General features: G+C 31.9%; 1 protein-coding gene and 1 long non-coding RNA gene across 2 annotated transcripts; both read left to right on the forward strand.

Moving 5' to 3' along the window:
* Positions 1–4,280: 4,280 nt before the first annotated feature.
* LOC126717745 (uncharacterized) lies at positions 4,281–6,985 on the forward strand. The gene is made up of 2 exons (XR_007652732.1): positions 4,281–4,826; positions 6,896–6,985. It is a non-coding gene; the product is annotated as an uncharacterized LOC126717745 (long non-coding RNA).
* A 2,212-nt stretch (positions 6,986–9,197) lies between these two features.
* On the forward strand, positions 9,198–10,228 carry LOC126717743 (uncharacterized). Its single transcript, XM_050419592.1, has 4 exons — positions 9,198–9,363; positions 9,453–9,573; positions 9,657–9,836; positions 9,925–10,228. Exons 2-4 carry the CDS (start codon positions 9,490–9,492, stop codon positions 10,096–10,098), a joined length of 438 nt encoding a protein of 145 aa, XP_050275549.1. The 5' UTR covers positions 9,198–9,363; positions 9,453–9,489; the 3' UTR covers positions 10,099–10,228.
* The last annotated feature ends 2,579 nt before the right edge of the window (positions 10,229–12,807 follow it).

The raw sequence follows: 12,807 nt of genomic DNA on the forward strand, positions 1-12,807 counted from the left end.
GAAGAATCAGTTTTTCCAAAACAGGGTTGGCTGGTGACTTGACCTCGCAACTTGACTAAGTCGCGAGTTCAATCCACAAGCTAACTTAATGGCCAGTCTGGATTTTTGTCCTGTAGTGCTCCAAGTGGCATGACTGTTCAACTCCCCTGCATGCTCTATGCGTGTGCAACTTTTGGCAACTTGCAAGCCGTGAGCCTCCCACGAGATTCAGCCGCGAGTCCCTACTTCACTGCACAGTCTTGAGCATTTCTTCACACACTACCCTTACATGATTCTCACCTAAATACAGGGTTTCTAAGTGCTGTATTACAAGCAAATTTGTCACGAAATAAAGCCAACACATGGTTGATTAAATTCAACCTTACAAATATAAAGCTTGAATTGGTAATTTGTAAATTGGGGGTCTAAACGTTCAAGGGTGTTTTTACACTATTTGAACTTTCAATATATATATATATATATATTTATATGATTGCATAGTTAGGATTTGGGATGGGGAGAATTCTATGAGTGACGTGTTGGAGGTGGGGAGGGGTAATCTTTTAATCTTGTAGGGGCTGGCTTTTAACTCAAAATGATTGTGGCCTAGTTTTACCTACAATTAGAGAAGTTTTAAAAAAATTTGGAGGGCAAGTGGATTAAGATGAAAGCTTGTGCAACTTACTTTAGTATAGAATGTACTCTATATTGAATATTTGTAAACTTGTTTGATGAGATTGATGATACTTGATATTTTGGTGGGTTTTTGAATTGGAGCAGGTGAATGGTTTGCATGGTGTTATATGGTGGTTTAAGTTGATATTAGGAGTGTTGACTACTTTGTGTATATTTTTTTAAGTAATGAAGTATATATAGTTGTACAAGTAGTTGCTTCTTCCAGTAGATATGGTATTGAATTTTTATTATTATTATTACTTGTGCAGATATGAGATTAGTGGCAAAAAGACATTATTTGTGGCACTACTTGAACTTAATTTCATTTTTATAATGTATGGAAAGTATCATTTATCTAGATATTGTTGTAATTACATTGCTAACAACTTCAATGGTTTTAATAGTATAATGGATCTTTATTTGCTTTTTAAATTGTATGGATGATTTGTTTATGGATGTGGTTGGAAATGAACAAGTTAATGTAATATAATGTTATGACAAGTAAATGTAAAGAGCATCAATAAAAAATAAAAAAATGGTGACGAAAATTTTTGTCTCTGATAGGTTGAATAGACTACAAGTAGAAATTGGCGACGAAATATTAGGTGACGGAAAAATTTTGTCACCTATCATTTTTTTTTATTAAAAATATCTAGACCTATTCGTAATGAAAATTTTCATTGTCAGGACATTCGGTGATGGGGCTTAGGTGACGAATGCTGTTTTGACACCATTTGTTTTCGGCGACAAAATAAGGACATATTGTGACGAAAAGTTTTTTCACCATAGTCCAATTTTGTTGTAGTCTAGCAATAAGTTCTCACAATAATGTTTTTCATTGCAATAAGCTATTCCAACTACTAAATACGTTGCAATAAGATATTGTAATAACAACTTTCGTTGCAATAACTTATTACTTCACAATTTCCGTGACAATAAATTATCTTTATTATTTTGGACTTGGCTTATTGCAACAACAAATTTATTTGTTATATTTATTTTTTGGGGGTATTTTTGGGGATATTTTTTCGGAGGTATTTTGAGACTATTTTGGTAATTTTAGAGATTTCTTGGTATTTTGATTCATTTTAAAGATTTTAAAGGTATTTTAGTCATTTTAGAGATTTTAGGGTATTTTTTGTCATTTTAGAGATTTCTGGATATTTTTTGTCATTTTAGAGATTTTTGGATATTTTGGCTCATTTTAGAGATTTTGGGGGGTATTTTGGTCTTTTTATAGGTTTTCACTTATTTTTGGTAATTTTAGAGATGTTGGGGGTACTTTCTTCCTTTTAAAGGATTTGGGGTATTTTCGGTTATTTGGAGTGTATTTAGTCATTTCGGTAGTTCTAAGGGTGTTTTGGTCTTTTTAGTGGTTTTGGATTATTTTAGAGTTAAGTGATTTATGTGGTTTTGGGGTATTTTGGTCTTTTTATTGGTTTTGATTGTTCTAATTGGGTTAATACCTATTTGACCCAATTAATAAATGGGTGGGTTTAGGTAGATAAATGGGTTTGGGTGAATTTTGCCGTCCCTAGGTAATTGTGTGGGTTGGGTTTTACCTATAATAATAATTAGATTTGGGTTGTAACTAATTGGATAAATAGGTAATAAATGGTTAATACTTAATATTATGACCAATCCAAACCCACCCATTTGACACCCCTAGTAAGCATTGAGCCCACTAAATGGTAAATACTTAATATTATATAGTAAGAAAAAAGAAAAAGTTTCTAGACACAGTAATTTCACAACAATTTTATAATAACCTTGTTTTGAGTTGCAATAGATTCACTTATAATTTAATTTAATTTATTTTATTTTAATTTATAGTGAGTTAATACCTTAATTTATTATGAAAATATTGTGAGCGTTTGATGGACCTTAAAAGAACTTGACAAAAATCTAGATTGGGGTCGCATTGATTGAGTTGGTTTGTTTTAGGGGCATTCTCAACCTAAACTAACATTGTTGGATTGAGAAACGAATAACCCAAACTTATCCATTATTACAAACTTAACCGAATTAAATCAAGCGACAGGAGATTTATTTGGGCTTTTTAGACAGGGTCCTTGGGCCATTTATCTTTAATATCTAAATTAAATTGTGTATATCATCCACCACAAGCATCATTAACAAATAATTAATCGTCCAAACATGTAATACATTAAACTAAAATATGTTTATGTATATAGGATTGATGGCAATGCGATGTGGATGACGACTAATGACAGTAGAGACAAGAGAGCGAGTGTTATAGGGAAAAAAGAAGAACTGAGATTAGAATGAGCAATCTTCATATTAGGGTTAGGCTATATGTGTGAATAATAAGAAGTTATTGAGTGGATTGTGGTGTATATATATAGTGTAATGAGAGCACTGATAAAAGCATATATATATAATTAATTAATTAAAATTTCATATAATATACATATGCAAAAGGCCAAACTATATTGACTCCTTTGTGCTTAATTTGTTTAATAAATAAATGTTGTCAAGTGATACGTAGTAAAAGGATTGATGCATAATAACCGAGACTTCATAACTAAAATAAAAAGTGATATTAGTGGTTTATGTATAATACAAGTAACTGATGCATAATAATCCTTTACAAATTTTTAGAATTATATGTTGAGATAATATATCTATGATTGATGCATAATAAAAACGATGTCAATGGTAAATCCATGTAAAAGTAACATCCCAAATACAACCTATCATCTTAACAAATTGTAAAAAATATTATAAAAAATTTTAGTATTCTTAACCTTTCTCTTGGTCGAACATAACTCAGCATATGCATGGTGGATCCACTCTCTTAACTCAATAGACCTGCATGTTTAATATTAGCTTATGTATAAAAACGAGCTTGTTTGGTCATAGTTTAAAATTGGGCAAATTGAATCATTTCGTTATTTCAATATATATATATATATTTTTTTTTTTAAGTTCTTTCTATTGGGCAATATTTCTTTTAAGAAAAGAGAAGTAGAAGGAAGGAGAAAAGACGGCTATCAAGAAAGCAATGGGAACATCTCAAGGATTAATCATATCAAGAAAGAAAGCACATGGAGAAGACAATTAAGGAAATTTTAAAATTAATTAGAAGTGAATATGTTAGAAAAAAATCAAAATATTTCGAATTGATTATTTTAATTTTTATTTATTTACATACTTGTAATGGTATTTGTTTTATTTTACTTTTTGAAAGAGATTATTAAAAATATTAAATTTCGCTTTCAAACCTAGCATATTAAAAATTAGACCTTTTACCCTTTGTTCAAATAGCAAAACGAGTGGATTGGAATAGGCTTTAGATTCAAATCTAGTAATGAACAAATAACAACAATATGATAAAGACTTATGGGTTCCCATTTACAATAGAATAGGGTTAAGGGTCGGACAAGAAGAGGTTGCCCGAAATAATTTTTTTTTTTTTTTTAAAATTAAAAAAAGAAGAAGAGTGGCTGTGATTAATTCGACCAAACTAGCCATCTTAAGTTCGGGACCATATAATCTATATATATATATAAAACCGAAGCTTTTGAAGCTTCCACAATTTCCCACGTCAGCACATCATTAAAAAAAAAAAAAAAAAACACAATTACCAAATAATAAAACAAAAAAACAATCACCAATTACACGAATAGCTTTCCCGATACTGGACCTTCACACACGAATAGCTTTCCCTTTCACCTGACCGGACCTGGCTTCTCCGATCCTCTGCCCCTCCACACATGAATAGCTTTCCCTTTCACCTGACCGGACCTGGCTTCTCCGATCACGAATACCTTTCCCTTTCACCTGACCGGACCTGGGTTCTCTGATTCTCTGCCCCTCCACACACGAATAGCTTTCCCTTTCACCATACCGGACCCTGGCTTCTCCGATTCTCTGCCATTTCTTTTCCACGGCAAGACCCACGGCAAGACCTAACGATCCTTTCACGATACCGGACATGCCTTCTCCGATTATCTGTCATTTTTTTTCCACGGCAAGACCCACCGATCCGACCCAACAGACCGATCCTCTGCCTCTCCCTTTCCACGGCAACACCCAACAGCCCGATACCGATCCGACCCAACAGACCCAAATCCAATTCGCTCAATTTCCACTCTTCCCCAGCCCATCGCTCAATGCAACCGACCCAGCCCGTCGAGACCGGCCCAAAGGTATTGTCTTATAAACCTATAATATATATTTTTTTTTCTGAATCTGAATTCTATATAGATTAGGACTCTATAACTCTATATATATAAAACTTTCACGATGCTTTTTTTTTTCACAGCTATTCAATTTGTAGGTATGTTTTATATTTTTTTTTCACGGCTATTCAATTTGTGTGGAAACTGAGCTAATTATAGAATTGTAGTTTTTGGGATGTTTTAATTTGTAGGTATGTTTTAGAAACACATTGATTTGTGTAGGCAAATTGTAGTCTTTGAAATTGTTCAATTTGATTTTTCTGAAGATTTTTAGTTATATGTTTTTGATGAGTATGAGTTCAATGTTGTTACTGCTATTTGGTTGCTTAGAAATTGGTGAAAATACAGATGGGAATCAGTTCAAATTTTTTTTTTTTTTTTGGGGTTTATGGACTTTTTGGGATGTTCAGCTGTTTTTCTAATGTGGGTGTGGTTTGTCTCTGATGGGTATGAGTTCAATGCTGTTTATGCTGTTTGGTTGCTTAGAAATTGTTGGGAAAAAAAGATGGGCATAAGTTCAGTTTTTAATTTTTATTTTTGTGTTCATGGACTTTTTGGGATGTTCAGTTGTTTTTCTGATGTGGGTGTGGTTTGTCTCTGATGGGTATGAGTTCAATGTTGTTATTGTTTGGTTGCCGAGAAATTGGTTGGAAAAAATATGGGCATAAGTTCAATTTTTGTTTTTTAATGTGTTTATGGACTTTTGGGATGTTCAGTTGTTCCTTTAGAATCATTAAAAATATTTTGGTAATTAATTTAGTTTGAATCTGGGAGAGTTCATACTTGCGCACATAATAAAGACGAAAAGGTTTAGAACTTTCTTATACATGATCTTTCATTTAAGGTTAAAAAGAAAAATTAACTAGGATGTTTTTTATGTTGTTAGGCATAAAGGAACTTAGGCATATTATAGCTGTTGGGAAAAAAAGATGGGCATAAGTTCAGTTTTTAATTATTATGTGTTCATGGACTTTTTGGGATGTTCAGTTGTTTTTCTGATGTGGGTGTGGTTTGTCTCTGATGGGTATGAGTTCAATGTTGTTATTGTTTGGTTGCCGAGAAATTGGTTGGAAAAAATATGGGCATAAGTTCAATTTTTGTTTTTTAATGTGTTTATGGACTTTTGGGATGTTCAGTTGTTCCTTTAGAATCATTGAGAATATTTTGGTAATTAATTCAGTTTGAATCTGGGAGAGTTCATACTTGCGCACATAATAAAGACGAAAAGGTTTAGAACTTTCTTATACATGATCTTTCATTTAAGGTTAAAAAGAAAAATTAACTAGGATGTTTTTTATGTTGTTAGGCATAAAGGAACTTAGGCATATTATAGCTTTCTCATAAGAGTTAGTAATATCAGTTGAGTTTTAAGGTTCTGTTGGCCTTTATAAGTTCTTCCAGAGATGGTGGGTTCTTATATTATTTTTATTGTTTTTAATATATATATTGGGATCTGAAAATAGAAAAATAGAATGTAGTTGAAAAAAAAAAAATTTTTCAAGTCAGGGTGTTTTGATGAAATTTGATTTTGATGAAGGAATCTGGGTAAGAATGCTTTAGTTTGGGGTATTCAAGTTAAATTAGGGAGTGGGTTTTTATATTTTTTTTCAATAAAAAGAAAACAAACCGCTTGAAATACACGGCAAAGGCTTGCAATACTCCCCAAAAAAAAAAAAAAAAAAAAAAAAAAAAACTTGTGATATAGAGATAAAAAATAAATAAAAAATAAAAACAAAAAACAAAAAAACTTACCACACAGATATAGAACCGCAAGCACATAGAGAAAGAAAATCTGCCACCATCAGATTGTTGGAACCAGCACCGGTATTTTTATTTTTAATTTTTTCCAGATTTGGGGATGCAATGTTACTTTTTATTGAGTTTTTTGTTGTTGTATAGGTATAGATTTGATTTTGGCTTTCATTCGTTTTTGTTTCGGGTTTTTGAGTTCTCCATGAAATTTTCATTGGGATCAAATAAGTATAGAATTGAATATTATGCTGATATTTCTTTTTTCTTTTTCAATCTTATTTTAGGTTTTTTTATCAGAACCACATGCACACAGAGATATAGTTTGGAAGGCACAAAGAGAGAGGCCGCATACCCATTACCCCATAATCGGTAAAGTTATTGCTTTTTTATTTATTTATTTATTTTTTGATTGAATATGATTTAGGTTTTAATTTCTTGGTTGGATTGATTTAGATTTGGCTGTTCTGCCATGTAGGAAAAAAAACACCCTTAAAAAACAAGCATGCATTAAAAACAAACTTGAAACGCCACACTCAAAGAAAATCGATGCATCTATTCGGACCCAAAGAAAAACGATGTATCTGTTGTTATTTCTGTGATGTATGTCCATGGGCTGTATTTCTGCTGCTACATATTTTGTTTTCTGCATAACAAGTTCAGGATTTTCTGCATAATCTGTGCTTACAGGCGGGTTGAGTGTAATATCTGTTGCTATTTCTGTGATGTATGTCCATGGGCTGTATTTTTGCTGCTGCATTTTCTGCTTTCTGCAGAACAAGTTCAGGATCTTTTGCATAATCTGTGCTTACAGTGGGGCTGAGTGTAATATCTGTTGTTGTTTCTTTGATGTATGTCCATAGGCTGTATTTCTGTTGCTGCATATTTTGTTTTCTACAGAACAGGTTCAGGATTTTCTGCATAATCTGTGCTTACAGAGGGGTAATTGTAATATCTGTTACTGTTTCTGTTCCTGTATTGTATGTCCATGGGCTGTATTGATTTTGTTGCATTTTTTTTTTCTGCAGAACAGGTCTTTGTTCCCTTGTATTTATGCTTACAGGGTTGTTATGTGTTTGTACATGTATTTCCCTTTTATCAAATATTTACTTTAAAGCATGTGTATCCAATTACAAAAATGATATGGGTATTTTTTGTTCCTTGATTTTGAGCTCCACTAGGCTTTTATTTTATTTTATTTTTATGAGTGCCTCTTCTTGCATGTATGGCAGTAGGAAATGATTTTGTAATGAGTCTCCCATCATTTGTCCTGTAGATCATACAAACATGTATATTCATGTCCCCATGTTAATTCTCTAAAATCATATTTTAGAAGTGATACAAATTCTATTTTCATGTTTTTTAAAAAGGTCATAATTGGATATATTTGTAATTAAAGGAATAAAGTAAACATACTGTAATGATGCAGCAAGTGAATTTCACTGATTAGAGACATAGGGAGAAGAGTGATATTCAAAAATATTGCAAAAATCATTCTCAACTTACATCCTTATTGGTATAGTTTTTTACTCAACTCTATAGCCCTGCCTCTAAAAGGCTTCAATTCTTCCTACTATAATTGATTTATTTTAAAAAAAAAAAAACTATTAATATACATCACAATATCAAACTCTGTTGCTGCATATTTCTAAGTTCAATTTCTAAGTTCAATTTCTAACTATTAATATACATCACAATACCAATTTCTAAGTTCAATTTTTTGTTTTTTAATGTGTTTATGGACTTTTGGGATGTTCAGTTGTTTTTCTAATGTGGGTGTACTTCGTCTCTGATAAGTATAAGTTCAATGTTGTTTCTACTGTTTGGTTGCTGAGAAATTGGTGGGAAAACAAAAGATGATGATGTGTTGGGTATTGGGTTCTGAGAAAAAATTTGGAAAATTAAACTAATTTAAATTCCCAAGTCTTCAACTTTATGTGTGAGACAGCTGAGTTCAATTCAAAATATATCTAGCACAAATGTTTCATTGTTTAGCTCAGCTTAACGGTTTAAGTTTCAATTTTTCAATTTTTAGTTCCAAGTATTCAGCTTTATGTGACTTTGGAGTTGAGAAAACTGAATTTTATTCAAATTTTATCTAATACAATTGTTTGGCTCGGTTCAAGTGATTAAGTTTCAATTTTTATATAAAATATGGGCATAAGTTCAATTTTTGTTTTTTAATGTGTTTATGGACTTTTGGGATGTTCAGTTGTTTTTCTAATGTGGGTGTACTTCGTCTTTGATAAGTATAAGTTCAATGTTGTTTCTACTGTTTGGTTGCTGAGAAATTGGTGGGAAAACAAAAGATGATGATGTGTTGGGTATTGGGTTCTGAGAAAAAATTTGGAAAATTAAACTAATTTAAATTCCCAAGTCTTCAACTTTATGTGTGAGACAGCTGAGTTCAATTCAAAATATATCTAGCACAAATGTTTCATTGTTTAGCTCAGCTTAACGGTTTAAGTTTCAATTTTTCAATTTTTAGTTCCAAGTATTCAGCTTTATGTGACTTTGGAGTTGAGAAAACTGAATTTTATTCAAATTTTATCTAATACAATTGTTTGGCTTGGTTCAAGTGATTAAGTTTCAATTTTTATATTTTTACCTGTGAAGGAAAGATTATAAACATTGACATAGATCGTCATGGTTGGTACTTTATCTCTTGCGAAGTATGTCGTAGAAAGGTAAACTCAAAAGATGAATTTTTATGGTGCGACAATTGCAACAAAAAGGCATGCTTCCCAATCCCAAGGTACACAAAATGAAAATGTTTACTTTTTATATTAAAATACACAACAAATAATATGATATTAACGTTATATATGTCATTTGTTTTATCAGGTATAGAATTCAATTAAAGGTTAAAGATAGCTCAGAAATGGCCACATTCATTTTATTTGATTCAGAAGCAGAAAAATTACTCAACATATCAGCCAAAGACCTTTTGAATAAATCTTTAGAGGTGAGAAAGTCGAATATAAAATTAGTATTTAATATTTACTACTTTATTTCAGTGTACAACTTGAAAAGTGTTACTTTTGTTAGGAGCCCGATGAAGTCATCCTTCCTGTGCAAATAGAAAATCTTAAAGGAAAACAATTTGTTTTCCAAATACAACTAAATAACTATAATCTCAACTATGGATGGGAATTCTTCACTATCAAGAAACTTTTTGACTCTTTTGAAGAAACTGACAAAGCAATTCAGCTTGATAAAATGACAGAAGTAAGTATTATTTAATTTAGCAAAATTACAAATATGATATTTAAGATGTATATGTTGTAATACATTCCTCAACCTGTTCTATTGCTAGGTTTACATCAGTGATACTTCAAATGAAGAACATGGTGATTGTACAACATTTCAAAAACTTGATGTTCAAACCAAGGTGCAGCTCACACCAACATCTGTACTCAAGGAAAACAAAAGGGCATATTCAGGGACTACTACAAAGCAACAAAGGAAGAAGATACAAAAAACACTTTAAAGTTGTCTTTCTATCTCTAAGATTTTCTATGCACAATTTGGTTTTAATGAATTTGTGATTTTGATACTAAAGACGTATTGGAAAGGAAATTTTGTTGCTTTTATGCACAATTTGGTTTTAAATTGAAACATAGAGGAATAAAACTCATATTTAGTTATTTGAGGATTTCTTTTACCATAGCGTTAACTATCTGTCTATATACATTTCATTTATAAATATTGTAGTATTCTCTTTACATTTAAAAAACTCATGAGACTTAATTTGAATTGTAACTTGTCATGTTTAAATAATTTATTTTCAATTTTAAGTGATTAATATTTGCATTGGTATGTTATTCAGATTCAATAATTGTGTCTTTAAAATCAAGAGGAATTCAAAAACAATATCTAAACTTCAACGTTTTTTAAATATAATGAATGCATTCAATATTTAGTGGAAGATATCAAATAAATGAAATTGAAAATTAAGAATGTGCTACCAGAGAATCAATGCTAAATACCAAAACATAATGTCACATCACTTGGAAAAAATTCGTAGCTTTCCCGTGCATCACACGGGTTAGCGACTAGTATAACAGTAAACATATTCTCTTTTGGTAGAGCCACATGTAATGTCTAAGCTATATACGTTTTATTTATTTATTTATTTTTATCTCTACTTCCCATAGTAAATATAGTTATTTTTATAAGAATGCTTTACCAGGAATACCACTTGGTGCCCCTCTATTTTTGTCTTTAAGAAAAAATATTTAAATTCTTGTTAGTGACTTGATTCAAATCAAAACAAATAATATAGATAGACAAACACCTAAAATAAAATTAGTAAAAACAGTAAATAATGACATCTTAATTAAGGAAGTAATAGTAAATACGATTTTATATAAGATTGAATGATGAAAAAGAACACATGTTATGAAAGTCAATTAGATAACATTGTTAGGACATATGTGTTTCACATGTTAGGAACATATGTCACTATTTTATGTAATTGGTCAATACTTTGACAAAATGCACTTTACTTGTAATTGGGTAGATATAGGATGTGTTTAATATTTCAAGAAACAAGGTTTCAAGTTTAAGTGTTAAAGTCATGCAAGTCTGTCCAAAATTCAAGTTTGAAAAGTGCAGTTCATTAAATCTCGACAGCTAACTCGATAGCTACCATCTATCGAGCCTTGAAGAGCTGTTCCATCCCGTGGCTCGATAGCTAGCTCAATAGATAGGTATCTGTCGAGGTATATGAAACTCAAAATTTCTGTTCCGTTTTTCATTCAATCTGTCATTGTATGTTTGGGTTTTCTTTTCTCACAATCCTAAACATATAAAAGGATTATTTTAAGGGCCGTTGAAGGTGACACAAGTTGCACAAGAGCAAATTTCATAAGAGTAAAGAATAGTGTGACCAAAAACCTACTTTGCCCTAGTTCTTGAAGAAACGGTTGTGTTTGTACACCATAGGGTTTTGTGACCAAGCAACTTCATGATCTTCATCGTCTAGATGAATTGAAGAACTTTGCAGCCAACAACCTTCTCTAGTTGGTGAATGAAGTCGCCTATTGGATCCGCACAATTGGTTAGTCACATACTAGGAGTCGTGCATCAAAAGACAAGTCCAATTGGGTATTGGAATAAGTGTTCAACTGTAGGTTGGTATAAAGTACTGGGATTCCTTTACTTGTAACCGCTTATTTTGATAATAGTGGATTATCGGGAGTGGTGACCTTAAAATCACCCGATGGTGTTTTTGCTGTATAGGTTTTCCCCATTCATAAACTAGTCACCGTGTCAATTTACTTTCCGCTGCATACTTAGTTTAATTGGTAATTTTTTTGTGCTATCACGCATATTGTATGTTAATTTGATTAATTAATAAACTTGGTTAATTAATCAATTAATTCATCACAAAAGGTCAATACATTCTTGGCCTATCAAGTGGTATTAGAGCAGGTACACTCTGATTAGGTTTAATCTTTGCTGTGTGGTCCATTGACCCCTGTTGTCATGGCTGCAACTAGCTTGAAGAGATCTTTGTATTCAAATACCCCTGATTAGGTTTAATCTCTACTTGGGCAGGTCTGAATCCCGAGCCAAGTCTCGTCGTCGACCACAAAGAGGTCCTAGATCGAACTATGTGTGTCATCACTGTGGACTTCAAGGGCATACTCGATCAAACTGTCAAAACCTGAGAGCAATGAATAGTGCAATTGCTATAAGGTCACAAGGACCTAGAAATGACAGAAGAAATTAGGCTGGTGAACCATCAAGAGATCAAAGTGGTGATCCCGGAATGATGGACGTGATGAAGATGATTGGTGCTTTCACCAACTGCTTGGAAAGCTTCACACGAAGGTTTGAAAGCCCTAACTCTCGTACCCAATCCTATAAGGAAATCACCCCAAACAAAAGTGATGTGTGGGTGAAAAAGGATACTCATGCATAAGCATTACAACATGTCCATGCATCAATACTTCCTATGCTTTGTGACTTTGTTTGGTTGTTTGCTTATTAATTGTGTTGGTTAAAATTTGTTTCTTTGTTTTTGCACTTTTTTTTTTTTGTTCAGTTTTATTGATTTTGATCAATCTTTTCCTTTTTATGTGTCAAAAATCCAAAAACCACATAAAAAGTAGAAAATCAAAAAGTTTGATTGACATTGTTGAGTTTTGTCTCAAAACTTGTTTTGCCTTGTACCTTTATGCTAATGGCTTTG

Source organism: Quercus robur, chromosome 3 (assembly GCF_932294415.1).
Source record: "Quercus robur chromosome 3, dhQueRobu3.1, whole genome shotgun sequence".
Lineage (NCBI taxonomy): Eukaryota > Viridiplantae > Streptophyta > Magnoliopsida > Fagales > Fagaceae > Quercus > Quercus robur.

Bases quoted from the DNA above. Each gene is read 5' to 3' on its own strand.
- LOC126717743 (XM_050419592.1), top strand. From the start codon at position 9,490: ATGGCCACATTCATTTTATTTGATTCAGAAGCAGAAAAATTACTCAAC. The intron at 9,574-9,656 runs GTGAGAAAGTCG...TACTTTTGTTAG, and splicing joins TTTTGAATAAATCTTTAGAG to GAGCCCGATGAAGTCATCCT. The intron at 9,837-9,924 runs GTAAGTATTATT...TTCTATTGCTAG, and splicing joins AGCTTGATAAAATGACAGAA to GTTTACATCAGTGATACTTC.